Source organism: Callithrix jacchus, chromosome 15 (genome assembly GCF_049354715.1).
Source record: "Callithrix jacchus isolate 240 chromosome 15, calJac240_pri, whole genome shotgun sequence".
NCBI lineage: Eukaryota > Metazoa > Chordata > Mammalia > Primates > Cebidae > Callithrix > Callithrix jacchus.
Genome location: NC_133516.1, coordinates 76,405,929 through 76,433,042, shown reverse-complemented (window position 1 = coordinate 76,433,042; position 27,114 = coordinate 76,405,929). Strand labels below are relative to the sequence as shown.

Sequence of the window (27,114 nt, the reverse complement as noted above, 5' to 3'; positions counted from 1 at the left end):
CCTGAGTCTTGAGTCCGGAGAGCCTGCAGTGGGCAACCAGTAGCCCCACAGAGAGCCTAAGCCCTTCCTGCAGGAAAGAGGGCTGTCCTCGGGGCTTGAGGGTTGGTGCTGGCACTGGCTTCTCAGACTGGCACATGCCTTCTTGCTGTCTTGCTGGCATGGCAGAGTGGCACATATGCCCAGGGACCAGATCAGGCTGTCACAAGTAGGTGCACTCAGTGCATGGGTGCAGGAAGGGCCCTTGGAGCCTCCTTGTCCATTTGCTGAGCTGGTCCAGGGCAGGCAGGACTTCTCTGGATGTTATTTAGCAGCAGTCCTGGCCGCTGGGCTGAGGGCCCTGGGTTGCCCTGTTTGAAGATTGTTGTTTACTGCTTCTGAAAGGAGCACAGTCCTTGTAGGGTGGGGTGAGGCTCCAGGTGACTGCCTAGGGAGCCTGGGGTCTGGGAGGGAGGGGTGTCCGGAGAGTGAGATCATGCCTGCGCTATTACTGGACTCACCCACAGTTCTGAAAAGTCACCTCGTGCTGAGAGCTTCGTCTCTTCATCTATGTCATGGCATAGTTGGACCACAGAGTCTCTAAGGCCCTTCTGGAATGGAAGCCCTACCTGCTTCCATAGGCCCTTCTTTTTGCCCCTCTGAAGCCTGGTACAGCATCCCTCTACACTTGTGCTGTAGAGGTGCTTTATTTCCCCATGCTTCTCTGGTTGCCTGGGTCCTCAACCCCCATTTCCTACCATTTTCAGGAGTGAGATGAATGGCTCAGGAAGCTTTTGGTGGAAAGTTAAATTTCATCTCAATATGCTTGTGTTATCCATTTGCATTGCTATAAAGGAATACCTGAGGCTGGGTAATTTATAAAGAAAACAGGTTTATTTGGCTCATGGTTCTGCAGGCTGTACAAGCTTGAAACCAGCAACTGCTCAGCTTCTGGGGAGGCCTCAGGAAGCTTTCAATTATGGAGGAAGGCAAAGAGGGAGCCAGTGTGTCACATGGCATAAGACAGAGCAAGAGAGATGCCAGGCTATTTTAAATAATCACCTCTCAGGTCAACCATTAAAGCAAGAATTCACTCATTACCATGCGGAGGGCACCAAGCCATTCATGAGGGACCCCAACCTCATGACCCAGACAACTCTCACCAGACCCACCTCATCACTGGGGAGTTCCGTTTCAGCATGAGATTTGGAGACTGAAATATCAAACCACATCAATTCTTCATACACAATTCATGTTTTTAAAACTTGTATGAAGGAGCGAGTAAAATTGTCTTTAGAAAACCTTGCTGTTTCTATTTGTCTTTAATACACCAGCCAGTGAAAACTGATCGCAGCATCACAATACCCCCTTCCCCACACATACTGTGTCTTGCACACATGCATGCATTCATGCACTCACACTCACTCTGCCTGTAGCCAGAGAGCTTGCTTGTTCTGTGTCGGGATTCTGTGCTGTTTTCGTCAGTCGCCTCAGCACTGAGTATTTCCCTGGGCTCAAGGTCTGAGAACCTGGATTGAGCTCACAGAAGTCAGACCACTGGAGTGCAAACATGGAAAATCCCCTGGTCCATGTGTAGACGTATTTATCTGCTGCTAGAGAGGATATATTAGGAGCCAAAGACAAACTCCTACCAGCAGACTCCTAAAGGAGGTTTGTGCTATAAAAGATGACTCTGGCTTTCTGGGTTCTTTGAATTTCACAGAGATAGATGAATTGCCTTCCAGACTTTTCTATGATAACAGTTGTCAGGAATGCCCGGGAGTTTTACTTAAGCTAACAAATGATTACCCTTCCCATTAGTTCTACAAACAGGCCCCTAATTAGTGAATTGCTAATGACAGCTGCCTCTGGGGTCATTAGTCCTGACAGACAGTGCTGGCAATGTTCCGGGCACTGTGTCACTGTCATGAAGCATGTTGTCAGGCACCACGGGACATCAGGGCTGGGGAACACTTGGAATGCGCGCCCCACCCCTTTTCCTTTTATGTCATCTCCTGGGTCACGTAAATTAACTCCTACTTCAGATAAGGATGGATTCCTAAGTATGGATTAAACATGGATTTTTAAAATAAAGGACTAAGGAAATGGTCACATCTATTCTGGACAAGAAAGCAGTTTTTATGAAACAGTTCCATTTTAAAGACATGTCTAGTTGGAGTTGGGAATCGTTTTGGAAAGAGCATCTATCTTGCCATTCATTCCAGGGTTTACTTGTGAGCACGAATCACCTGCTGTCTCCAGCCACCTGGGATGCTCAGCCAGTGCCTTTGGAAACATTTCCACCCTGAATGTCAGGTAGTGGTGAGCATGATGGCAGGGCTGGCATGAGGCAGAGGGCTCAGTGTGTCCCAGATGTGGCATTCCCTTTTGAGAGCCTCTCTCCCTCCAGATGAACAGGCATTAAGACCGGCCCCCTCTGTGTCCCTCCTGACCACTTAGGTGATCTTGAAATGTGGACCCTCCTGGGACACACAGCCTCTCCTGACCAAGCTGAGCCCCAGGATAACTAGTCTGGAAGGCCCGGACTCATGTGATAACCAGGTTAAGTCCCAAGCTGATGCTCCAGAGACAAAGACAGCATTGCATGGTTGAAGCACAGAAGAGTTCTGGGGCTGGCGAGTACAGAGCGGGATAGCTATTGTGACAGAAAGGCACTCTGCACTCAGGTTTTGTTACTATGCAGATTCCTGCTACATCAGCTCAAAAGCATGTGCGGCTTAGTCTAAATGCCTATTTAAGCAAAGGCCAAAAGTCTGTTGAAGATATAAAGGTGAAAATAGTGTTTATAATACAAAGCTTGCAGCTAGTCATGGATGTGCAATTTCCACACAGTAAAAGTGAGTAATGAAACTGCATTTAATTGTTCAAAAGTCGCAGAAATGCATCTTGAAGAATTCAGAAAAATTACAAAAAGGTGATTATACAGCGTAGCAAATCTCTAACATGGATTAAACTGAATTGTTTAGGAGATAAAATACCAGCATGAACATGCATTTTGAAAGAGGGAAGAACAATGCTGGGTTTAGGTAGGGAGCGCCCAGCTTCTGCTTTTGCTTGGGACTGATGTGGCAGGAAGTCATTGGTTCATGGCCCAGGAAATCCACAGATGGAAAGACCTTGGCTGCTCTTATGGAGCGTACATACATACTTGACCTGTGTAAAATGGATTGTACAGGATATCCCCAAACCTGACAGGTGCCTACATCAGGAAACCAGCTTGTGCTGTGAAGTTCTTAGATCAGCCTTTCCTCTCAGCCAGGGTGAACCTAGGTGTACATCCTCCTCCTGTGACTTCCTAGTCCAGATCCTGGGACAAGTGGCTCAACTGTGCTGACTCTGTTTCCTCGTCTGTGTAGAGGGTGGTGATACTGCCCTTGCAGTGTAGAGGGCAGGATAATACGAGCTCATGTTCATAGAACATTATGCCAGAGCTTGGGTCAGAAATGTTAGTCCTGGGCTACCACATCCTATCAACACTGGCCACATATGGCTATTGAAGTGTGGCTCGCCCAAATTGAGATGTGCTGTAAGTACAAAATACATACTGGATTTCCAAGACTTAGTACCAAAAAGAAGTAAAATCTCTCCTATAATTTTTTATGTTGAAAGAATATTTACCTATATTTTGTCAAATATATGATTAAAATTCATTTTAACTGTTTCTTTTTACTTTTTTTTTGAGACGGAGTCTCGCTCTGTTGCCTAGGCTACAGTGCAGTGACAGGATCTCGGCTCACTGCAGCCTTCACCTCCTGGTTCAAGCGATTATTCTACCTCAGCCTCCCAAGTAGCTAGGTTTACAGGTGTGCGCCACCATGCCCAGCTATTTTTTTTATATTTTAGTAGAGACGGAGTTTCACCATGTTGACCAGGCTGGTCTCAAACTTGTGCCTGGCCTCTTTTTACCTTTTTTTTGAAACGGAATCTTGCTCTGTCGCCAGGCTAGAGTGCTGTGACACAGTCTTGGCTTACTGCAGCCTCCATCTTCCAGGTTCAAGTGATTGTCCTGCCTCAGCCTCCTGAGTAATTGGGATTAGCCTGGCTAATTTTTGTGATTTTAATAGAAATGGGGTTTCACCACGTTGGCCAGGATGGTCTCCATCTCCCGACCTTGTGATCCACTTGCCTTGGCCTCCCAAAGTGCTGGGATTACAGGTATGAGCCGCCCCGCTCGGCCCTCTTTTTACTTGTTAAGGTGGCTACTAGAAAACTGCTAATTCCGTACTTGGCTTGCAGTCTTTTTCTGTTGGACAGCACTGTTGGTCCTTTTCCTTCTTCACCCTGCTCTGCTGCCTCCCATCTTCACATCCTTCCACCTTGCATGCAGCCTGACACTGGAGTGATTTATGTCCCTGAGGAATTTGCTCCAGGTCCTGTGGGTAGAGAACTGGGGAACCAGTGCTGTTCTGGCATAACGCCCTTTCTTTTCTCCATTTTAAACATGAGGAGCCCATAGTGAAATTAAGTGCCTTTGCCTAGGTCAGAAGCCCTTTAGTATTCAAGTGGGAACCTGAATCCCAGTGTTCTGGCTCAAGTCCATTGTGATTGCAACCATGACATATGGCCATTCATTTTATTGGCTGGAGTACAGCAGCATCTAAGCTGGCATTGAGCTTCACTTCCATGCTGACTTAGAGAGACTAAGATTCTGAGGGACCCGGAAGAAGCAGCCTGGGTGGTGAAATACAGACAGAGATTTGGATGAGAGATGAGGAGTGAGTGTTGGGAGCCAAGCCTGGTGTGTCTCTCAGGACTGTGCCTGTATGGCTTGTCTCGGAGAAGGCTGGGGAAAGATGGTGCCAGAAGGTGCTGGTCTTGGCCTGTATATGGGCTTTGGAGTCTGATGGGTGGCATGGGCCATTCTATAGATAGAATGATGTCATTCTATCTGCTTAAGCCTCAGGGTCATCATTTGTAAAATAGTTGTGTTTTCTTGCAGAGGTTTTATGAAGATTAAATCCCATGCCTTACAGATGCTCTCTGCCTGTTCATGGGCTTTCCTGTCTGCATGGATTTGCTCTGTGAGTCAGTGGTTCCTCATCAGAACCTGTCTTAGAGCATGCTGGGTGCCTCTGTAGGCTTTCCATCCTCAGGCTGGCAACAGCAGGCATGTATTGGTAAGAATCTGAGCAGAATAGAGGCATGTGAGCTTGAGAGGGCTGGAGGGTGTCAGGAGAGATAGTATTACAGATGAAGATCCCAAAGTGAGAATCCTTAGAATCCTGAGGGATGCCTTCTCTCTAAGCCACATGACTGAGAAAACAGGGGATCCCCAGGCTGTGTGTGGAGGACAAGCTACAAATTATCTTGCTGTGCAGATGGCCAGCAGCAAGTCAAAACCCCAGGAATCCTGAGAAACAGCTCTTCTTATCCAGGTCACTGTACTCATTCTCTTGATTTGTGAGAGTCCAGGCTATGACAGAATCCATTTCCATCAGGGAAATTGGCAAGGGGCCATTAGCTGTGACTGCTGGCCTGGGGACAAGGAGAGGGGAATGGGAGGATGTTCCTTGCAAGGTGGCCACATCTCTCTGGCACTGCAGCCAGAGCACCTGCTGGAGGGAACAACAGCCTGAGTTCCAGTTCCAGACCCACTGTGTGCTCATTCTGTACCACAGGGCTAGTTACAAAACCTCTCTTCATTGATTTTCTCAGCTGTAAGATGGTGATATGAGAACAAGGCTGCGTATTTAGATGCTGTGGAGTGTGTACGTGACACAGTAAGCAGACTGCCTGGCACGTAATCAGGATTCAATAAATGGTAGCTGTTCTTATTTATTATTGCTGCCGACTCTGTTAACATCCAGCATCCAGTTTAGACTCTTCCAAATTTCATTTTTTTTGTGTGCCGTCAGCCACATTAAAAGACCTGTGCCAATAAGGTTTTAAAATGAAATGCCTCTCATAACAGAGAAAGTCCCAGTAACTATAAGACATTCCAGGGCTTACTCGGGAGAACGTGCTTTCTCCTGGGGCCATGCCCTGGGGAATCACAGCCATTCCCAGCGGGAAAGGTGGCCCTGGTAGACTCCCACAGGTGCCCATGCAGGGGTCTTTCTGCATGCAGGCTGCAAGGGCCCAGGAGGCCACCACTGCTGAGAACTGTTCCTGCTACTGGCAGCGGTCTTCACCCTAAGCTCCCTGCATGTCAGGCTTGTGCTTCATTTCGGGTTGACCAGTGCCTGATTCCATTTGTTACTTGGTACTCTTTTTAGTTCTTCTGTGGACAGAAGGAGCAGTGGAAGGGGTACTTGTATTACTATCTTCCTGTGTTCAGGCAAACCTCGAAGCACTTTGGATAATCTCATTTATTACTCTGTTTTTATAGACAATTAAATTTTAAGTCAGGGAAGTGAACAGATGTGCCCAAGTCACGGAGCTGGTGAGCAGGAGAGTAAGGTTCCAGTTCAAGCAGGCTTGCCTCTAGAACCCACCCCTCCGGGGTGTGGCAAGGGAACCCAGCTGGGACAGGAGCAAGCAGTAGGGTTTTGAGTGCCAGGGGATTGGGATTCATTTTGATGCCTTAGGAAGCCATCAGAAGTGTCTGAGCTTTAAAAAGACATGATCAGGCTGGGCGCAGTGGCTCGTGCCTGTAATCCCAGCACTTTGGGAGACTGAGGTGGGCGGATCATGAGGTCAAGAGATAGAGACCATCCTGCTTAACATGGGGAAACCCCGTCTCTACTAAAATTCAAAAATTAGCTGGGTGTGGTGGCGCGCACTGTAGTCCCAGCTACTTGGGAGGCTGAGGCAGGAGAATTACTTGAACCTGGGAGGCGGAGGTTGCAGTGAGCCAAGATTGCACCACTGCACTCCAGCCTGGCTCCTGGCGACAGAGCAAGACTCTGTCTCAGGAAAAAAAAAAAGAAAAAAAAAGAAATGACATGATGAGATGTGTGTTTTAGGAAGATAACTCCAGAAGTAGTGAATTACATCTGTTAAGCCACAACTTTCTCATCCTATCCCTCTACAGTTGGTTATTTTTAAACCCAAGTGCAGGAAATGTTTATTTCTCTCTGATTTAATGTGCATTTCAGCCTATTGTTTCAGGCTGTCTTTTAGCCTGAGTGTGTTTGTGTATGTGCCTGTGTGTGCACACAGGAGGACACAATACACCAGGAGACATGGGGGGACACAGTACACCAGGAGCAAAGAAGAATGTCTTGAGATGGCGTCTGCCTTGCACCCACTGGCTTTGACACTGACTTGTGACACTGTGGAAAACAGGAATTTTATCTCTCACATACCTCTGCAGCCATGGAACAGGATGGGATACCAAAATAAAATGACTGATTATTTAACAAACACACCAGAATTTACATGTATTCCATTCACTCCATCTGATCAAATTGCTTGGGACTTCTATATTTGAATCTTAGCGATAAGGGCATTGTTTATTCTCCCCTTCTCAGTCAACAAATATTCATTGAGTTCCTACAATATACAGGCATTTTCACTCTGCATTTCTTGTCCCTCAGGCTTCATCTTCTGTGATTATTAGAAGATGATGTGTGTGTGCATATATATCATCAACATAAGAAATGGACCTTTTAAATCCCTCCTGGGACTGCGCTTAGTCCTAGAAATCTACAGTACATAGATCAGTATCCACACATTGTCTGATTTGCTGTTTACTGTAGCATCTTAAAATGAGGAGGGATCTATCTTCCAGGTTTTTCAAAAGGAAGAAGTTTCATCTTCTGATTTATAAAAATGATACATGAATACTGTAAAATGAAATCAAACAATACAGAAAATACAGAGTTTTTAAAAACCCAGAATCTCTCCCTGCTTCCGTTTGGTGACATCACTCCATGTCCATGGAGCACAGCCACACAGCTGCACATAAATGAGACCATGAGTTTGAGTTCAACACGTGGCTCAGTGTCTGCTCTTTTCCCTCATCCACTTGTCATGCACATTATTTGTGTATCAGTAAATGCAGATTTAGATCTTCATTTTAAATTATCCTATTCTTGTATGTGGTTATGGCAGAATTTATGTAACCAATCACTTACTGATGAATCCTTGGGTGTTTTTCTATATTCTATCAATATAACCAGCACTGTGACAGGCAGCCTTATTTGTGTTTGTGTGCTTATATGTTTAAATTATTCTGGAGTTTCTGGGCCAAAGGATACACACACCAAAAAAAACCATATGTCTACATGTTTATATGCTTACATTTAACCTGCTAACCCTTCAGAACAGAAAGGTACCAATTTTCACTCCAAAAATGCTAGCGAGTGTTCATTTTCCCAGGAATTCCCAAGCACAGGATATCAGCAATATTTTTTCAAAGCATCTTTACTGATAGCAAAGGACAAAAATACCTGCACTTTTAAAACTCCTTATTTTTTCGGGTATTACGTGAGGGTGAAAACCTTTTCCTATGTTACTGGCCATTCGTTTTTGTTTTTCCACGTTGCTTATTCACAGCCTTTCCCATTTTTCTCCTTACTGTTCATTTTTAATAGGTCTTCGTGTAATGGTCTTGCTAATCTTTTATCATTTTTGTTGTAACTGTTTTCTAGTTAATTTTTTGTTTAATTTTTGCTTTTTAGGAGTTGATCTGGAGATAGGAATCAAATGTGTTTTTGTTGCTCATTTTTTCTGTTTGTAACTTATGTTACAAAGACTTTTCCTTCCCAAGGAAGGTCTATAATCTTATGCACCCATATTTTTAGGACAAGTACTTCTATTATTTTATTTTCTTCCATTAAACTGTTGTTCTCAATAACCTCCCCAGGATTTACTTATGAGTAAGATGGACTGAAGTAAAAATGTGCTTTCATTTTATTTTTTCCCAAACAGAGTGTCCTTTGTCCCATTAGCACTGATGGAAAACTTCACCTAATCGTATGCTAAATTGCTTCTTACACACTTGAGTCTATTTTCAGACTCTTCTCCAGGCCATGTCTGCATGTTTTAAACATGTTTAAGGCATATTAGGAAGCTACAGTTATGTAAAATATTAAATATCTGGCTGAACAAGCTCTTCTGCCTTGATGATCTTTTTGCATTTTCTTTTTTGAGATTGAATTTAGAATCACTTTGTCAAACTTCTCCAACACCACTCCCAGCCAGGAAAAGAAAATCTAGATAGACTCTTTTTGGGGAATAAGTGCATCCTCTTGAGTACATTCAGTCCTATCAAATTGCCGTCATTGTTGGTCTATTTTGAAAGAATTTCAAACCCATAGAAAGACTGTAAGAACAAACACCACCAAGGATTCCTGCATCTCCTTAAACAAGATTCCCTGATGTTTTACATGTTACAGAATTTGCTTCATCACCTTTTCTCTCTGGATGAAAACATGATCTTTTTCTGACATGGTAACTCCTCATCCCTACATACTTCATCCACCCTGGATCTCCCAAGAATGCCTCTTCCTTGGTCACCACACACTGCTGCCGATTAGGAAATCAGCACTGACTCAAAGGGACTGTCATCCCACAGACCACACTCCACCTGCTACCCTAACATCATCGTCTTTTCCTTTCTGGTCCAGGAATCTGTCACGCACCATCAACTCCTTCGTACAGAACAGTTCCTTAGTCTTTCCTGTCTCACTCGACACGGACAGCCTTAAAGAAAGTGCAGGGCTTTCAGCCGTAGGGAGAGCCCCAGTCTGGGTCCACCTGTTGTTTCCTCATGACCAGACCCAAGCCATGCATTCTTGGCAGGAAGACCCCAAAATTGGTGCTATGTTCATTGAGGTGGATTCCATCGGGAGGCTCAAGAGGCCACCTGTCCTACCGCTAGAGACATTGACCTAGGCCTGGTTACACTGCTGTCTCCACGGTCTCCCTGCTGTGAAGGCCGCATTTTCTCTTTGTGTTTGGTTAATATTTTGTGGGGAGATACTGCAGTATTATGCCAGTATCCTGATCCTCATCTAGTTTCCACCGATCAGCCTTAGCTTCCATTGAGAACATTGTGACTATCTGTTTTCATCATTTCTTCTACATTTATGAATTGCTATTCAATTAAAGGAGGAGTTTCCCCTTCTCTTTTTAGTTATATAACCATTCATTTATTTGGTTATGTTAGTAACCAAATGTTAGAGACTCACATTTATTCATTGGGCTGTAATATGTGATTAGTTTTAGTATTCAGAATGCCGTCGATTCTGCCCTTCAAACTGACTCTCCTTCCTCTTGGCCTGTCTCTTCATTTCTAGCACAGGGTGTTCCAGGGTCATCTTGTCCTTTTTCTGCCCCAGCCCTGGACTCAGCCATTTCTCCCAGGAGCCCCATTCCTTCTGTTGGAGGATGCTACTAGAAACCACGCTCTGGGGTCTGGGCTCTGGGTGTGCTCCCTGCTACGGAGGTGTCATTGCGTCTAGGTGCTCTCAGTAAGAGGAGCTGGGAAACACAGATGTGTGCACACAGCATACATGTGTATGTAGGTGTGTGTGCATGTACATCCATGGTGCATGCATGAGGACTCCCATCTGTGTGTATAGGAGTATTTCACAAGTTCATAGTGATACTTCAGTTCTAATACCTGGATGCTCTTTGTAGGGCTCTCTCTCTCCTTTTCCATGGGTAGATCTCCCTTCTCATAGAGCAAGAGACTTGGCTGTTTTCTTCAACAGGGTATATATTTGCTCAATCAGTGAACTTCTGTCTCAGTGTAACCAATCTATCAACCATGTTGGCTGCCTTTTCACCTGCCAGGTCCCCTCCTGGACCTGGGCAGCTCCCCTCCACCAGCGGTCTCAACTGCAAGCAGGCCACTGCCACCACCTCCTGGTGACACCTCACCACCACCCTACTCCCTCCGACTTCTGCTGGGAGGGGAAAGGACAATGGAAGGACAAGCCTTTCATTCTTCATTTTTTTTCTTAAATAGCTTTAAAAAAGGATTTTTTCAAGTTGTTTTCAAACACAGACTCCAGGTGACTTTGGGTTGCTGGGAGTTTGGAAATGGGAACAGAGCATGCCTTCCCCACTGCATGGCTGTGGGATGTGTCCATGTTCCCTCTGCCCCATTTTGCCTCCTCACCTTGGGTCAGCTTGTATCAGGTGTCTTACCAGACCTCAATAGCGGTATCCGACCCTGCAGTTGTAAGGGAAGTCAGTTCTGGTTCAAAGCTAAGGTGTGACAGTAGAGATAGAGGCACATTTTCTGTGTGCTTTTTATCCTAAAAACACATGGTCCACAGTTCCCCCTTTTTCTGGGTGACATCTGAGGTATGGTGAGAGGTAAGCCCTGGAGGACCCTCTTGGCCTCCTCTAGTGTCCCTGACAGGGTGGCAAGGTAGGGCTGTCATAAGGAAGGAGGCCCGGTGACTGAGAGCTTGTCTTTGGAATACCTAGGGTTTACCATGGTGTTCCATGCAGCTCCAGTTTCTGAGTGTGCTTAGAGAAGACAGTAGAGGGAGGGGAAAGGTCATAGACCAGGGCCCAGGTCTTCCGGGAGGCCTATACCAATCTGTTCTTCCTGTTAGGTTATGAGACCCAGGAGCTGTCAGCTGATAAAACACTATCACAACTTAAAAACTGTGAGCTTCACAAAAACTAATTCAGAATGGACCATAGACCTAAATGTAAAACACAAAACCGTGAAACTCCCAGAAGATAACGTAGGAGAAAATAGATGTCCTTGGGTTTGATGATGAAAGGTGTATGAAAGGAAGAATTGGCAAGTTGGATCCACAGTGAGGATAGATGAAGGAGGTAGGTTCCAGAATTTCCATACACCTGGCAGTAGGCACTAAGCTGTGTTCAGCAGCAGGAGGGAGGAGAAGGTGATAATGCAGGATGCAGCGTGGCCCAGACAGACGTCTGTTCAGCCAGGGGCTGGGCGCATGGCTCAGGGCTTGGCCCACTAGGTTACAAAGCTCCCAGGTCAGACTGCACACATGCACATCCAGTGTGTCAGTCAAATCTGGCCTCTGCCCATAGAAGCTGGAAGAAGGTGGAGCCCCAATGACCCTTAATTATTGATGCTCTGCCTACCTCAATTTATTTATAGATATCTGCTTCCTGCTCAGTATGCTGTCAGGACCTTAGAGAAGAGGCAGTAAGCTGTGGTTCCTGGCTTCAGGCACTCCTGTCTAGTGGGGAGACAGCATGCCCCACATGACTGGGTGCAGTCTGCTTGGATAGTTTGTGTTATGGGATCCTCTCAGGTGAGCGGGCCAGGGAGGCCACAGAACAGAAGTGGCACTGAGTCCGTAATGCTTCCTCCCAGTGATAGGGGACAGAGAGGCAGGGCTGGCAGCCTGTCCATGTAGGACTATACACACACACAGCACCTTTGTGACAGCAGGAAGAAGGGCCGGTGAGCTTCGGGAGAAGTTGTGGTTAGCAGACAGACATGGGGGCAGACTGGAGGAGGAATCGAGAGTGTTTCTGAGTTCTGAGCCCCAGTGGCCCGGGTGCGGGAACAGTTGATGACAGTCAGGCAGGATGGAGACTTCCCTTCTCCTCAGGGCTGGGGCCTGGAGTGGCCTTAATGCCTCACTATGCAGCTGGCCCTGCCTCTGCGCCTTGTGGCTGTGGATGGGTGAGAGGGGTTCCTGAAGGCAGGGCAGAGGCTTCATTTTTTGTGGGTATGGGCACTTAGTAAATAGTTGTCACTTGAAGGATGGAAGGAAGGACACTCATTTAGCATAGGCCTTTACAGGGGTGTTTTAGGCCAGGATGGTCTGTGTCACGGGACCTTCTCCCCAGCCTGTAGAAAAGGCTGGGGAGAGGAGGCCAGGTGGGAGGTAGGCTCAGGGCAGCAGAGCAGGCAAGGGTGCTCTTGTGAGGAAGACTTTGGCTCACTGTGAGCTGGCCACACACTTGAGTGGAGCTGGCCAGGCCTCTGGTTCTGGGAGCCCCGACATTCGGGATGACTGAGGCCAAAGCACAGAACTGGAAGGGCAGGCCCATGGGGATGCCATCCTCTGGGGGAGCTTTGGGCCAGAGCACCCATGCCATCACCAGTCGGAAAGATCCCTCTAGTCGATGTCAGCAAGGAGCCAGGCTGGAGGGGCAGACTCGAGCAGGGAGTCTTGGGTTGGGGACACTTGATGAGGGAGACTTGAAAGTGGGGAGACTTGGGAGCAGGGAGACTCAAGGTGGGAGGCCTAGGAGAGACTTGGGAGAGGAGAGACTGGAGGAGTGAGACTCAAAGTGGGAGATTTGAGAGGGGAGACTCAGAGGACACTTGGGGGGGAAACTTGAGCGGGGAAACTCAGGAAGGGGAAGACTCAAGGGAAAAGACTTGGGGGACACTTGGGAGCCAGGAGACTCTTGGGGGAGACTCGGGAGGGGGCCTCAGGGGAGACTTGGGAGGGGAGAGAGTCAAGGAGGGAGACTTAGGAGAGAGGAAACGAGAGAGGGAGACTTGGGAAAAAGGAGGTTCGGCGGGGAGACTTGGGAGGGAGGAACCTGGGGAGAGCGAGACTCGGGAGAGGAGGTTTGGGGGGGAGACTTGGGAGGGAGGAAACTGGGGAGAGGGAGACTCAAGGCGGGAGACTTGCGGGGGCAGATTCAAGAGAGGAGACTGAGGCGAGGGATACTTGGAAGCAGGGAGACTTGGGAGTGGGGAGACTTGGTGTGGGGGAGACTTGCTGAGGGAGACTCAAGTGAGGAGACTCGAATAGAGATTTGAGGCAAGAGACGTGGGAGAGGCTTGACTGGGGAGACTAAAGGGGTAGACTACAGGGGAGACTTGATGGGGGAAGTGAATTCACCAGAAGGTGAGCAAAAGTTTCCAGGAGAGAGGCAGTGAGGACTCTTAAGATGACAGGGGGTGGGGAACAGGCAGCCGCCCACAGTCTGGAGTGCTAGGGACCCAGCTGGTGCCAGTTGGGTGACAGCTCCCTACTTTGTTGAGGACCCAGTGCTGGGGGAGGTCACATTGTAGGATTGTGCTTGGGAGCCTCCCACAGCCCCACACAGAGCAGGGTTGGGGTAACCCACTGACTTCCCTGTGTCCAGAGGCCATGGCTACAAGAGGCTTCCATGGTGAGTCTGTATTGGCAGAAAAAGTGCCAGAAAGTTCTTCAACCACAGGCAGGATGGAAGTCATCATCCCGCAGCACCAAAGGCCACCATGGCCCTGCCCTTTTCCTCCGCCTTGGTGAAGCCCAGAAAGTGCCTGCCTGGCTCCCTCTGACATCTAGTGAATGGGCGTGCAAACCCTCTTAAGGAAAGTGTGCATTCTTCATTTTTTTCCAACAAAGGAACAAAGAGAAATGGCCCTTTCTTCTTCCCGTGTGTGTGTACTCCTGTGTGTGTGAGGGAGAGAGAAGGGATAATCCCAGAGAATCCTGTCACAGGCAGCCTCTGCCTCACTAAGCAGCAGCCAGGGAACCATTTGTGTCTCAAGCCCTCCTGGGAGAGATGCACCCCCAGGCTCTCTTGCCTGCCTCGGCTCTCAAACAGGCCCCTCTCCCACCTGAGGGACAGGGCAGCTGGAGCCTAGCATCCCGCAGTTGATAGCAATCTGCGTGGCATGTTGATCGATGGCAGGACCTCTGGGTTCCACTTACCCAGGCTGAGTGGCACATCATCGATAGCAGTCAGTTAACCAAGTTCTTAGTAACCAGCTGGTCTCATGAGCGCCTCAGCCCTAGCCACGGGTTAAAGCAGAAACCCCCTCTGAACAGCTAGATTGGACCTGACGAAGATGAATGTCTAATTCACTTGGAATCTCCTTAGTGCTGCCTGTAATAAAAAGCCTGCTCCATATATTCACCCCCACTGCTGATGTTTCTCTGAAATTAAATATCAGGAGGACATATAATAGCCCAGTTCCATACCAGGCCAATATTATCAGATTGATGTCAGCAGTGATAATAGGAGAAGGATAAGTTGATGAGATTCCATTTATTAAATAAAGTGAAGAGAGCACACAGAGGATTTGGGACTGCACGTGTAAGCGGGAGCTGGGGGCGCTCTGCGGGAGAATCAACGAGGGAGAGAGAACAGCACCTGGGGTCTGGCCCCTAATCCCTCTCCTTTCCCGCTCGGGAGCTGGAGTGCCCGCTGGCGTGGGAGCAACTCAGCTGCCTACGATGTGTGTGCCCAAGATGGGAAGGTACCCCCCATGCTCCTGCCAGGCCTGCCACACATCCGCTCACTTCCGTTTGCTTTTCTTCCCACCACGTGTTGATGCTGCAGGCAGCCATGAGTTTGTGTCTTCCTCTCTCACTTTCCTCCCTGTGGCTCCTTGACTGGAAGCTTCCTGGCTGCCCATGGGGAGTTGGCAAGCTTCTGCCCCATGCAGAGCCCTGCCTAACAAGTGGTTCTGGGTGACTGTCTTGTTTTTCTGAGTACCCTTGGTGTCTCTTTCAGAATGTCTTGGCATTTTCTAAAAGCAGAGTAGAACACATATGGTGGTATAGAGAGCAAGAGCTATGGAGCTGAGCACACTCCGTTCTTCCCCTCCCGGCTCCTCCCACTGCTCTGTAACTGTGGGCCAGTCACATGAGCTCCCTGTGACTCACCAGCTCATCTGCAGAACTGGACGGGAAGGCCCAGCTCACAGGGTCGTTGTGAACTTAGAACACAGGAACCCCTGACAGGCAGAAGTTCCCAGGACCACAGACATCCACTCTCAAATGAGGCCGAATTTTCTGCCTGTTCTGTTGACTATCAGCTCCCCTCCCACGGCCTGATGCTCATCCCACATCTCTCCCAGAGCAGAAGACTTCCTGGCAGTACCTGGAAGCAGCTTTAGGAACCTGGTCATAAGCTACAGCTCCTCCCCTCTTCTGTTAGATGGGTTAGGGTGAGTCAGTTCATCTCTAAATAAGATAACACCTTACAGGGGAGGAAGGAGATTTGAGAAACCCTGGCATGGAGACCCTGGCATGGAGCCTGGCATGCAGTGAGCATTGAAGCATAGTGGCTGCTGCTGATGTGCGCCTGGGCCCAGCCACCATGCTGTGGAAAGTGCAGGCTGCACTCAGAAAGCAACCAGTGATGTATGGGTCCCCCCGTCATTCCTGCCCATTCCCACTCCCCGCTCTACTTCTGGGGAATGGGTCCAACCCCTTTGTGGCATGCCTGACGGCATGCCAGGGTCTGCACACGGTGTCTCCAATCTCCATCCTCCCCTGTAAGGTGTTATCTTTTTTTTTTGTGACAAAGTCTCGCTGTGTCTCCCAGGCTGGAGTGCAGTGGCATGATCTCAGCTTACTGCAACCTCCACCTCCTGGGTTCAAGTGATTCTCCAGCCTCAGCCTCCCAAGTAACTGGGATTACAGGCACTCACCATCATGGCTGGCTAATTTGTGTATTTTTAGTAGAGATGGGGTTTCACCATGTTGGCCAGGTGGGTCTTGAGCTCCTGACCTCAAGTGATCCACCCATCTTGGCCTCTCAAATTGCTGGGATTACAGGCATGAGCCACTGTGCCCAGCCTGCACAGGATTTTCATGGTTGGGAAGGAAAGGCTGCACAGAGGAATGTCTATGAAGTGAAGGAAAGGGCGCACAGAAACTTGTCATGGGTGGGATAGGGCAGCTGCACAGAGTTATGCTGTTGTTGGGAAGGGAATGGTGCAGAAAGCATTGTTGTTGATGGGAAGGAAAGGTTGCCTGGATTCTTGTTATGGACTGACGGGAAGGCTGCATATGTTATAGATGGGAAGGGGAGGTCGCACGGAAGCTTGTCATGGATGACACTTGATATGATTTGGCTCTGTGTCCCCGCCCAAATCTCATCTCGAATCCCCATGTGTTCAGGAAGGAAGCTGACTGGATCATGGGGATGGTTTCCCCTAGGCTGTTCTCATAATAGTGAGTTCTCACGAGACCTGATGATTTTATAAGGACCTCTTCCCCTTTCACTTCTCTCTCTCTCACCTGCCATTAAGTAAAATGTGCCTGCTTTCCCCTCCACCATGATTATAAGTTTCCCCAGACCTCCCCAGTGATGCGGAACTATAAGTCAATTAAACCTATTTTCTTTGTAAATTACCCAGTCTCGGGCAGTTCTTTACAAGAGTGTGAAAGCAGACTAATACAAAAATGAATGCTACACAGAATGTTGTCCTGTAACTAAGGGAAGACTTCATAGAAGCTTCCCATGGAAGGAAGGAAAAGTTGCAAAGAAGCTTCTCATGGATTAGAAGGGAGGTTCTCAGAGGTGTGTCATGAGTGGGAAGGGAAGGGTACAGAGGTTATGGATGGAAGGGAAGGTTGCACAGTGACTTACTATGGATAGTGGACCATGATCAGAGAGAAGGAAGAGGGAGGGAGGATTTACTGGGTCTCCAGCTAGCTATGGGTTCTTCACCAAGTGCAGTGCACTCTGGGAAGAAGTGGGAATGAGACCAGGGGCCACTCAGCCACCTGCGCGTGGGGTCAGTTCCGTCTTCCAGCTGGGGAGGGGCTGGGGACACAGACCACCTTCTCAGGACACTCAGGCTGCTGGTAGAGTTATACCAACCCTCCGACAATGGCAAGGTGACAGATCACAGTGTCAGGGTGCTTGAGGTCGCCTGAGGTCCGTGGGAGACATAGCAGGCCATTAGGTCTAGGTAAGGTCTAACTAGGTCTGAGATCTGGCCCTGCTTTTCAAATGGTGAACTCGAGCAAGTTACTGTATCACTTGGAGACATGGTGGGGGTTTTTTGGTTTTGGGGTTTTTTGTTTTTTTTTTTTTAGGGAAAAATATAGCTTCTACCTTATAGGGGCCTGCTTGGGATTAAATGAGATAATGCTTTGCACATTGTGCGGTGAGTTGTGATTTCCCAAAAAATGAGTTTTTGAATTGCCTTGGTGTTTTGGAAATCTGCAGCCTGCATTACATTCTAAAAGCATCACTGTTGGCTGGAAGTAGAGAGGACCATTGGGAGGCTATTTAATGATAGTGGAGAAAGGGATTGGGCCAGGGCTCTCCTGTAGGCTAGACTTGGGGGGTTGCTCTGTGGGAGTGAGGGCTGGAGAAGTTGGGTGCTCTGGGTGTGCAGTTGGACCAACTGGGCATTAGTGCTGCTGACACAGCTGAAATTCAGGAGGAGGGGATGCTGGGGTGAAGGCTACTCACCCCTGGTCCCTGTGGGCCTGTAGCCACCTGCTGGGCTACATGGCAGGCAGGGGACAGCAGATCTTGAGCTGGGCACCATGCTGGTGTGCTGAGGGGACAAGGACAGGGGGAACACAGGCAGAGCTTGCACACAGGCAGAAGCCCAGGGTCCAGCAGAGGAGAACCAGAGTGAGCAGCCAGAGAGGGAGTGAGTGCCAGGCAGGTACTATCAGCTAAGCAGTGAGGCTTGGCATGGGGCCCAGGGGAGTAGAGCAGGGGGAGCCCCAGCCAGCACTTCTATGAGCAAGGAGAAGGTGCTGTGGCCTTGAACTGAGACGGAGGCAAAGGGGGCTTCAATTTGAAAAGCTTTAGAGAGATGAATGTGTTTTTGGAGTGGAGTGAGGGGAATGGAGAAGGTCCAGTAGAGAAGGTCAGTGGAAGAGGCTCCCTCAGGCGCAGGGGTTGGGAAGGAACCATGCCAGACCTCTGGACTCTGCTCTGCCTGTGGTCTCAGCAGACTGGGGCAAGGGGACGCTCTGGGAGTCAGGCGGACCTCTGTGGCCCGCTTGTCAGGGACCAGGACCCATGTGCCCTGTCTTTGGCCATCACACTCTCAGGCTGGATGTGGGGTCCTCTGTGGTCCTATTTACTCATCACTGATGATTCCTTCAGAACCACACTGCGGTGCTGAGCACGTTCTGGCCAGGCTGTCTTGGGCATCACCTGCTATCCTCTCAACAGCTCTGTGGGGTGGGTTCCTCCTTCCACACCTGATGCACCAGCCACACAGTGGAAAGTGACAAAGTGACAAAGCTAGTGCCTTTCCCCAGGTTTGTCTGACCCCAGAACCTGTGTTCTTTTCACTAGACCAAGAGCCCAAGCCTCAGGCATCTGCCAGCTGCTTGTTGAAGGGACACCATGATTATGCACATACGCTAGTGCCTTAACATGCTGGAGGAGGAGGCACCACCACAGCTGGAGGAGGTCTGAACTAGGTGTCAATGTAGAGGGAGGGACCCCTTAAGTAAGGTCCCACCCTCCAAGCCGTACGTCTGCAGTTCCACCATCCCAGCATATCCTCAGTTCTTCTCTGCCAAGGGCCTCCAGTAACCCAGCCTTTCTGCAAGCGCACCCCACCTGGGGCCCTGGCCCCCCTCAGTTTCTTACACTGATGGCTAGTTTGCAATGAGAGCTGCACTTCATAGCACACACTTCTGTTCATCTCTGGGGTGAGCAGTGTTACCATTCCCATTGTACCAATGAGGAACATAAGAGCCAGTGAGACGAGTTGACTTCCTGGGCATTGCCTTTGATGCCTGTGAAAATGGACACCCTATACACCAATGCAGGTGGTGTGAACCCCTTCGAAGCCACATGACCATTAGATCTTCATCCTCCAAGTAATGTCCTCAAACAAGGGTACAGGACTCATTTCTATCCTTGGCAACTTCGTGTCTCACTTTGGATACCTTTATCTGTGCATATGAAGAGCAGCTGTTGGCAAGACTGGACATTTCTGGGCATGGGAGCTGTTTTGTATGTATTGTAAACAGGGTCGCAGTATGCCGGGGCTGGGCGGGGTTCAGGGTGAATAGAGTGTACCTACTTTTGTGAATGGCTTCACCCAAGGCCTAGCTCTGCCTTGCTTCAGAGAAAGCTTTTCATTTCCAGAGCTATGCTCTCGTGTCTTATCCCATTCAGAGCCTTTTTGTGGACAAATGGGTGAAATTTCTTCCAGTTGACATTTGCCTCCCATTCTGTCTCCTCATATTGTTGTGATAAGTCCCGGCAGAGAGAGGCCACCACAGTCCCAGAGGCGATATTGGCAAGGAGGGGATAGATTTCACCACGGCCCAGTTTCTCCTGAACTGGGAGCCCACTGGGAGTTTTGCCCTCAAAACGCAGAAGCCCTTGTCCTGGTACCTGAAACCAAAGGAGGAGAAACTAATGAGGAGGGGACACAGTCAGGCTGGCCATGGGGAGAGAGGAAAATGTGGCTGTGTCTTCCTGCGAATTACCATCCTGCAAAGCCAGTGTCAGTGTCTGTGTTGTGCGTCTATAGAGGGCAGGGCGTGGCAGGTCAGCACTCCAGCTTCATGAGGCTCCGCCGCATGACTCAGCGGGCCACTTAGCCTCTGCCCGACCTGTCCCTAGCACCTCTCTTCATACAGATCAGTAAGCCTTACAGAGTTACAGCTTAGGGCAGCTCTGCCTTTACTGAGCCTGGGGCTCCCTCTGAGCCACTCACCATGACACACAGGTCCCCTTAGTGCCTGCTGACCTCCATGATGCAGCTATGAACCAGGCTCACCAGGGCCCCATGAGGGCAGGGCGGAGTCCTACTTCAGGGGAGTGCAGCAGAGGCTGTGATGGAAGTCGTGCTCTGGGGTGTCAGACTCTAGAGGGTTAGCACGGTGAGGAGGAGCAGATGACACAGTAAGAGGCTGGTATGAGGAGATAGCAGACCCCAGGGAGACTGGCAGTGCCACTGAAGGCACCCACTGCCCTACAGATTTAACCCTGCCAGGGGAAGGGAGAGCACAGCTTTCCAAGGATGGAGAGCCGGCAAGCAGAATAGGAGGGAGGGGGGCCTCTGTGATGGAGGTGGAAAGCCAAGATCTGCCCTGTGACTTAAAGGTGCTCCTAAGCAGGTGTCAGAACAGAACTGAAGCTGTACATGCAGTCCCAGGGAGCACTTGCCTGAGATGAAATGCCACAAGGCCAGCTGTCCCCCAAGGAAGAAGCAACAACTTGACACACCCACATCAGTTCTTAAATACAAATGTGGAGCCGTTCTTAAGTACCTGGAGAGAAATCGGGGTCTGCCCCAGACACCCCAGCTGCGTTCTTGCCCCAGCTGCCTATGCGGCAGCTGACGCAGGCCAGTGAAGTGGGTCTCCATAGCTGGGCAGAGGACTGCATCCAAGGAGCTTGTCTGCCCTGCATATGCAAGAAGGAGAGGTCAATACAGATAAAAGACCCCCCATGCCCTGTCCTCTTCAAGAAATCAGAGGACCAAAAGGCTTGGCACATGCAGCGTAGACGTGCATCAGAATTGTGACCTCAAGGGCAAGGACAGAATGGAATTCAAGGACCCAGGCCGGGACTGGGCCACCCATGGCCTCCCACAGCAGGAATGGGAAGGAGCTCTCACCTTTCACATGCTTACCTCGATGTGCAAGTGTGTGAAATTGAGTGGGTTGCGCCTGTCTGGCATGGCAGCTACAGGCAGCTGCTCCCACCCCACACTCATCCCTCCCCATCTTTAATTTAGAGAGTGCTCATTTTGTTCATCCCCTGAGGATGAGTCTTGCTGGCCTTAGCTGAACATGGGACACTCACTGCCCCTGGTAGCAATGGTGTTAGGCATGGGTATGTGACCTGGTCCTAGACAGTGAGTGGAGGAGCAGCCTGGAGTGGGGTTTGACGGGAGGATTGTCCCGCCTGGTCAGATGAGACTGTAGAGAGGCCTGTTCCTCCCTGCTGCCTTTGACCTCTGCTGCAAAGAGGACTGCGCTGCCGACAGTGGCCTGAGGATGGCACGGACGAGAAGGGAAGGCCGGGCCCGGGTGGCATTGCAGTACAGAGTCAGCAGTATAGAAGTGTTCACCCCCAGGCTTCCGGAGCGAGACAGTTAAATACAGGGTCCTGTTCCCAAGCTGTCGAGCACCCTGTGCTGGTGGTTTCTAGCTGAGGAACCAGGTTCAAGTTACTGTTAGACGCTAATAGCACCAGAGACCCTGGTGGGAGAGCAACTGGCCTGCACGTCTCCGTCATGTGCCTGGAGCCGAGCTGTGGCATGTGTGACAGTGATCCTTTCTGTTGCTAAGAAACTTGAGAAATGGCTTTCTACCTTTTTACGGCTCCTTTTGGTGCCCTCAGCCCTAAGTGGTGTTGAATTTGGAAAGGCTGTCAAGTGTTACAGTGGGTCCATCTACAGCTGGGAAGGGTCCTGGCCTAAAACTCCCTTAAGAAAACAAATTGGCAGCAACCATACAACTAAAGCCATGTAAATAAGTGTGTCCCGCTCCTCCACTGTCCAGCTGCATGGCCTTAATTCTCTGAGCCTCAGCTTCTCATTTGTGGGACTAGCATGGTGAAAGATAGTATCTGCTGCCAGCGCCGTGAGGAGCAGCACTGAGCACGTGCAGCAGCCTGAGGACAGCACCTGGCCAGCATGGAGTGTGCGAATGTGCTGCTGTATCGGTGCGCGAGTGTGTGAGCGCCTGGCCAGCATAGAGTGCGCGAATGTGTGAGATCGAGTGTGTGTGCACCTGGCCAGCATGGAGTGCGCGAATGTGCTGCTGTGTCGGTGTGCGCGTGTGTGAGATTGAGTGTGTGTGCATCTGGCCAGCATGGAGTGCGCGAATGTGCTGCTGTGTCGATGTGCGAGTGTGTGAGATTGAGTGTGTGTGCGCCTGGCCAGCATGGAGTGTGCAAATGTGCTGCTGTGTTGGTGTGTGAGTGTGTGAGATTGAGTGTGTATGTGCCTGGCCAGAGTGGCGTGCACAAATGTGCTGCTGTGTCAGTGTGCAAGTGAGATTGAGTGTATATGCACCTGGCCGGCAGGGAGTGCGCAAATGTGCTGCTGTGTGTCATTGTGCGAGTGTGTGAGATGGAGTGTTTGTGTGCTTGGCCAGCAGGGAGTGTGCAAATGTGCTGTCTGTATGTGTCAGTATGCGAGTGTGTGAGATTGTGTGTGTGCCTGGCCAGCAGAGTGTGCAAATGTGCTGCTGTGTGTGTCCGTGTGTGAGTGTGTGAGATTGAGTGTGTGTGGAAGGAGACCAACCAATCGGAAATTACGCCCAGGAGGCTGGGCCGCTGACTGACTTTAGTGTCATCTGTATTTGCTCTTTTTTTCCCATAATTTTAGAAAGTGAACTTACTCACTTTTGTGAGTTATAAAACTACTTTGAAAAGGAAAGGAAAAAAATAGTAAATTGCCCCTAAAATATTACTGTGGTTACCTCTAAGAAGTGAGAAGAAGAATATTTTTCATTTCTTTAGACATTTCTATAGATTTCATCTTCCTTCCCTCACACATATTAGTTTTAAATCAGCAAAAAAAATAAGTTACATGGTTACAGCCATGGGTAAACCACAGGCAGAGGAAAGCAGCTGACCTGGGTGCAGCAGGAACGGCTACCCTCGGCGCAGCAAGGCAGGTTGTCCCAGGCATAGCAGGATGGCTGTCCTGGAGAGGAGCTACACCATCCTCATGGGGCCCTCCAGTGGGAGTCAGCTCATGGACTTTCCTGCCTCCTGGAGGTGCTCAGGCCCCAGCAAAGGAGCCCAGTGTGAAGCCCCAGACCCACAGCCCGTTTCAGTGTCTGCTGTGTTGTGAGCCTAAGCCACTGACCACAGGGCTTGACCTGCAGCTGTCCTCTCATTTCTAGAATGGGAAAGCACAGTGCTTCTCTCTGAGGGTTAAAAGGATACTGGTGGGTGTCAGGGGCTTAGCCTAGTGCCTGGCAGGTAGGTGGAGTGAATGTGAATTGTTTCTCTCCCCTGCCCACTGGCACACGAGCCCCAGGACTGCCTGCTTTTGTCTTCTGCAGGCCGCGCAGGGTGGAGCCCGTCTGCTCAGGGCTGCAGGCCCAGATCCTCCAATGCTACCGAGATCGCCTGCATGAGGTGCTGCTGTGCTCAGACCTGGTCAAGGCATACCAGCGGTGTGTGAGTACTGCCCACAAGGTAAGGCCTCACCTCCCTCCCAGGTTTCCAGGGGCTGTGGGAGGTGGAGGAGGTACCTCTATCTAGCATTGGAGATCTCTGCCTGCCTATTCCTGCTAGAGTCAGATGCTCCACCTGGAGGTCTCTGCATATACCAAGGGAGGGATTCTCGGGTCTTTGCTTTCCTCAGTCACCTCCTGGTGCACACCAGCCTGCTTCCAGGAGCGCCTTGCACATCTGCCCGGGGAGATGATCCCTGTGGAGTTTGCCCTGTTAGGCTGGACCTTCTTAGCCCTCAGCATTTAGGAGTGGGAGCATGGTGGAGGCCCAAGTGCAGAGTGGGGGTCTCAGCAAGGATGGGCCATCTGAAAATGGAGTGGGAGCCGGCGCGGCCATCAGGAGCTGCCCGCAGCCACAACCCTGCCACTGGTCTGGAGGAGCATGCTGGCTCGGTCTTCCCTGTATGTGGTCCCAGGTCTCATGTGCTCTCTGGTCACCCCCTACTCCAGTGGGCCTGCAGTACACTCCCAGCCAGCTTCTACTGTCTTCCTCCCCCACCCCCAGCTGCTCCTCTCTATCCTAGATAAATCCTTCCCCTTTCCAGGTCCCACAACGTCAGGCTGTTTCCAGTTACACCTCGCCCTTGCCCCACCCCAACAGGACAGCTCCCACTTTGGGGAGCATCATGCACTCTCAGGGCACCTGGCTTAGGCTCCCTGAGGAGTGCGGCCTGTTTGTGAAAATGTATGGGAAAAGCAATAGGATGAGGTCTTTCTTTCCACAGAAAAGCCTCTTTGGCCTGAGTAAGAAACAGGCTGCTTTAGGTACTTGAGGTGGAAAAGGCTGAGGCCAGACACCCTCTGCTCTCCAGCCATGTCTGAGCGGGTATCTCTCGCACGGAACTGAGCGGGGTCCTGCATCCCTGGGCCTGTGAGAGCTTCCTTGGGCCATGTCCTGCTGACAACCATCTGCGAAGCTGATTGTTCCACCCTGGGCTGGTCACAGCCCCATCCAGCACCACCTGACCCTTCATGGCCAGAGCACAGCCCAGAGGTAGCTCCATATAGGCTGAGTGGACGCCGGGCCTCTGTCAGCCTTCCAAGAGAGGGAAGCCCTGGCTAGGACAGGCAGCCTCCTCCTCTGTCTCAGACCATGGAAGGCTGCTTGCTCTGCTTCCACATGAGCAGGAGGCATTGGGGCACTGGGTAGGCTGGGCCGGACCAGGGCCCTTCACACCGACAAGACACTTAGCTCCCTACCCATTAGCAAGGTGAAACCCCCAGATCCTTCCCCACATCCTATCAAGGGCAGCTTTGAGTCCTGTTCATTACACACCTAACTCTTTACTGAGGGATCTGCCGCAGCCTCTTGGCTTCTTGGCAGGGCCCATCCTTCAGCGGCTAGCCCTAGACTCCATCCTCTCTCCATCCGGCCCCACCTATGTGGTAGTTTTCAGCCCCTACCCAACACCCCCAAGAGTATTTCTTTAACAAACACACCTCACCAATGTATCTTCCTTGCACCAAGGCAAAAATGTGATTACCAAGGAAGACAGATTACATTAAACTCCAGTGTGTTCCCTGAGAGAGGCTCTGGGACACTGCCAGGCCTGGCTCCCTCCTTCCCGGCCCTACCCCTGACCTGACTAGCAAAATCTGGAGACTAAGCAACGGCAGTGCCAGAGGCCTGTCTGGATCCCTTGTGCTGCCTTGGCAGCGTGTGTGCATTTGGGGACAGCATGTTCAACCCGACTCCCTCGGAGCCCCTGCACCCAGGCACTTGGGTGGCACCTGTGTGTGAGATGTGGCGAGTGCTGGAGAAACTTTCACCACCTTTCTCCCGTCTCCACCTCAGAAGGCTTCTGGCAGAGCCAGAGAGCGGGGAGTGAAGGGTCCCTAAGAGGGATTTGCTTCTGGGAGGGGCCCACATGGTCAAGGACCTAGGGTGGGGCAGCACTGCCTCTCTCCCCAGGATCTAGCATCTGCCCTGGGGCTCCTAGGGCAGCTAGGTGATGCCTAGGCCCAGAGCCTGGCGCCTGCCTGTGTGTGGATGTACAGGGTGTCTCAAACAAGGGCAGGGGCTTCGGGCTCTCCATAGCAGGGTCCTGACTGTGCAGGCCCCCGTGTCCCAGCAGACTCCCGCTGAGCTGTGAAAAATCAGAGAACAGAGGGGATGCCTTGGTGAGGGAGAGCAGAGTTTTATACTGTTCTATACTCAAGGTGCTTGTCAGAAACACTGAACGGGGGCAGGGCCTGTCTCCCACTGCTGGGGACTGTGCTCGGCTCTGGGGCACAGAGGTGAAGAGACTCAGTGCTGGGTCTCAAGGCGAGGAGGGAGACTGACTCACAGCTGCTCCCCAGGAAGCGATTGCTGTTCCAGGGCAGTCTGCATGGAGCCCTGAGGGCATGGGCAGAGTGGGCCGTGACTGAACGCTGACCTGTTCTCTTTGTAGGGCTGAGGAGCAGACATCATTCCCTGTCCTGGCAGTGACTTGGAGCCCTGAAGAAGGGACCAATCATGGGACCACAGCCCACAGAGCGCTAGGCCACAACCACCGTGCCCCGCCATGTCCTGCTGGGCCCTGAGCGGGGCTGCCATGTGTTTAGGAAACAAACTATACGCTACAGTCTGAAAACAAATAAAGCAGACGCCTTTGTTTTCCGTTGTTGACTCACTGGCAGCCAATCACTGCTGCCCACTCTGTGTCCAGCCCTCTGCTGGACACCAGTGAAGCAGGGCTGAGGAAGACGGGCTGCTTCCCTCGGGGAGTCCCTGGCCTGGCAAGGGAGATGGCCTGGGAACCCCCAGATACATCGCAGCAGCAGCAGGCTACCACAGAAGCAGGGATGAGAAGGAAGTGGGAGCAGGCCTTTCTAGGGATGGCACAGAGGGAGAGCAGGTCAGCTTCCTGCTGGGCGGGGGCGGGGGGGGGGCAGTGCTGCTTACGCCCAGGGCGGAAGGTGACCAGACGAGGGCAGGGCAGGCCAGAGACCCGGCAGAGTGGACCCCAGGTATGAGAGCAGCAGGCAGTGGAGAAGAGCAAAGGTGAGCAAGGCAGGCAGGCGGCGTGGCTACAGAAGTGGCAGGGCTGGAGTGTGCCAGGCTGAGCTGGCACTGTCTCTGAGTGACATTGCTCTGGCTCTCAGGTGGAGGGTGTCAGTGAGACAGGACTTGGCACTAGGGAGCATCACCAGTGTGAAGGGCCCTGCGCAGCTCAAGCCCAGGGAGGGTTAGCGGGGCTCACTGGAGAACTGAATCTGACTGAGTAAAGAAGATGCAGGTGACTTTGAAGTCTCTGACTTGAGTGTTGAGGGTTCTCCTAAAATAAGGAATGCAGAGATTGAGGAGAGCAGATGACAAAGTGGGTTTGGCATATGCTCTGCTTGTTGGTGTCCAAACACTGGCCTTCCAAACCTTGACCTCTGGCCGTGTCCCACAGCCAAGGTGCCCTGACCACACTCAGCC

General features: G+C 50.6%; 1 protein-coding gene across 11 annotated transcripts in view; it reads left to right on the top strand.

Moving 5' to 3' along the window:
- The window catches only part of CHCHD6 (coiled-coil-helix-coiled-coil-helix domain containing 6), a 243,992-nt gene extending 217,682 nt beyond the window's left edge, over window positions 1–26,310 (top strand). For all 11 annotated transcript variants that reach the window (XM_078351870.1, XM_002758707.6, XM_008982272.6 and 8 more), the window contains 2 exons: window positions 23,535–23,670; window positions 26,102–26,310. In XM_078351870.1, coding sequence (XP_078207996.1) covers window positions 23,535–23,670; window positions 26,102–26,107 — 142 coding nt within the window. In that variant the 3' untranslated portion in view covers window positions 26,108–26,310. The remainder of the gene's footprint in view (window positions 1–23,534; window positions 23,671–26,101) is intronic.
- The last annotated feature ends 804 nt before the right edge of the window (window positions 26,311–27,114 follow it).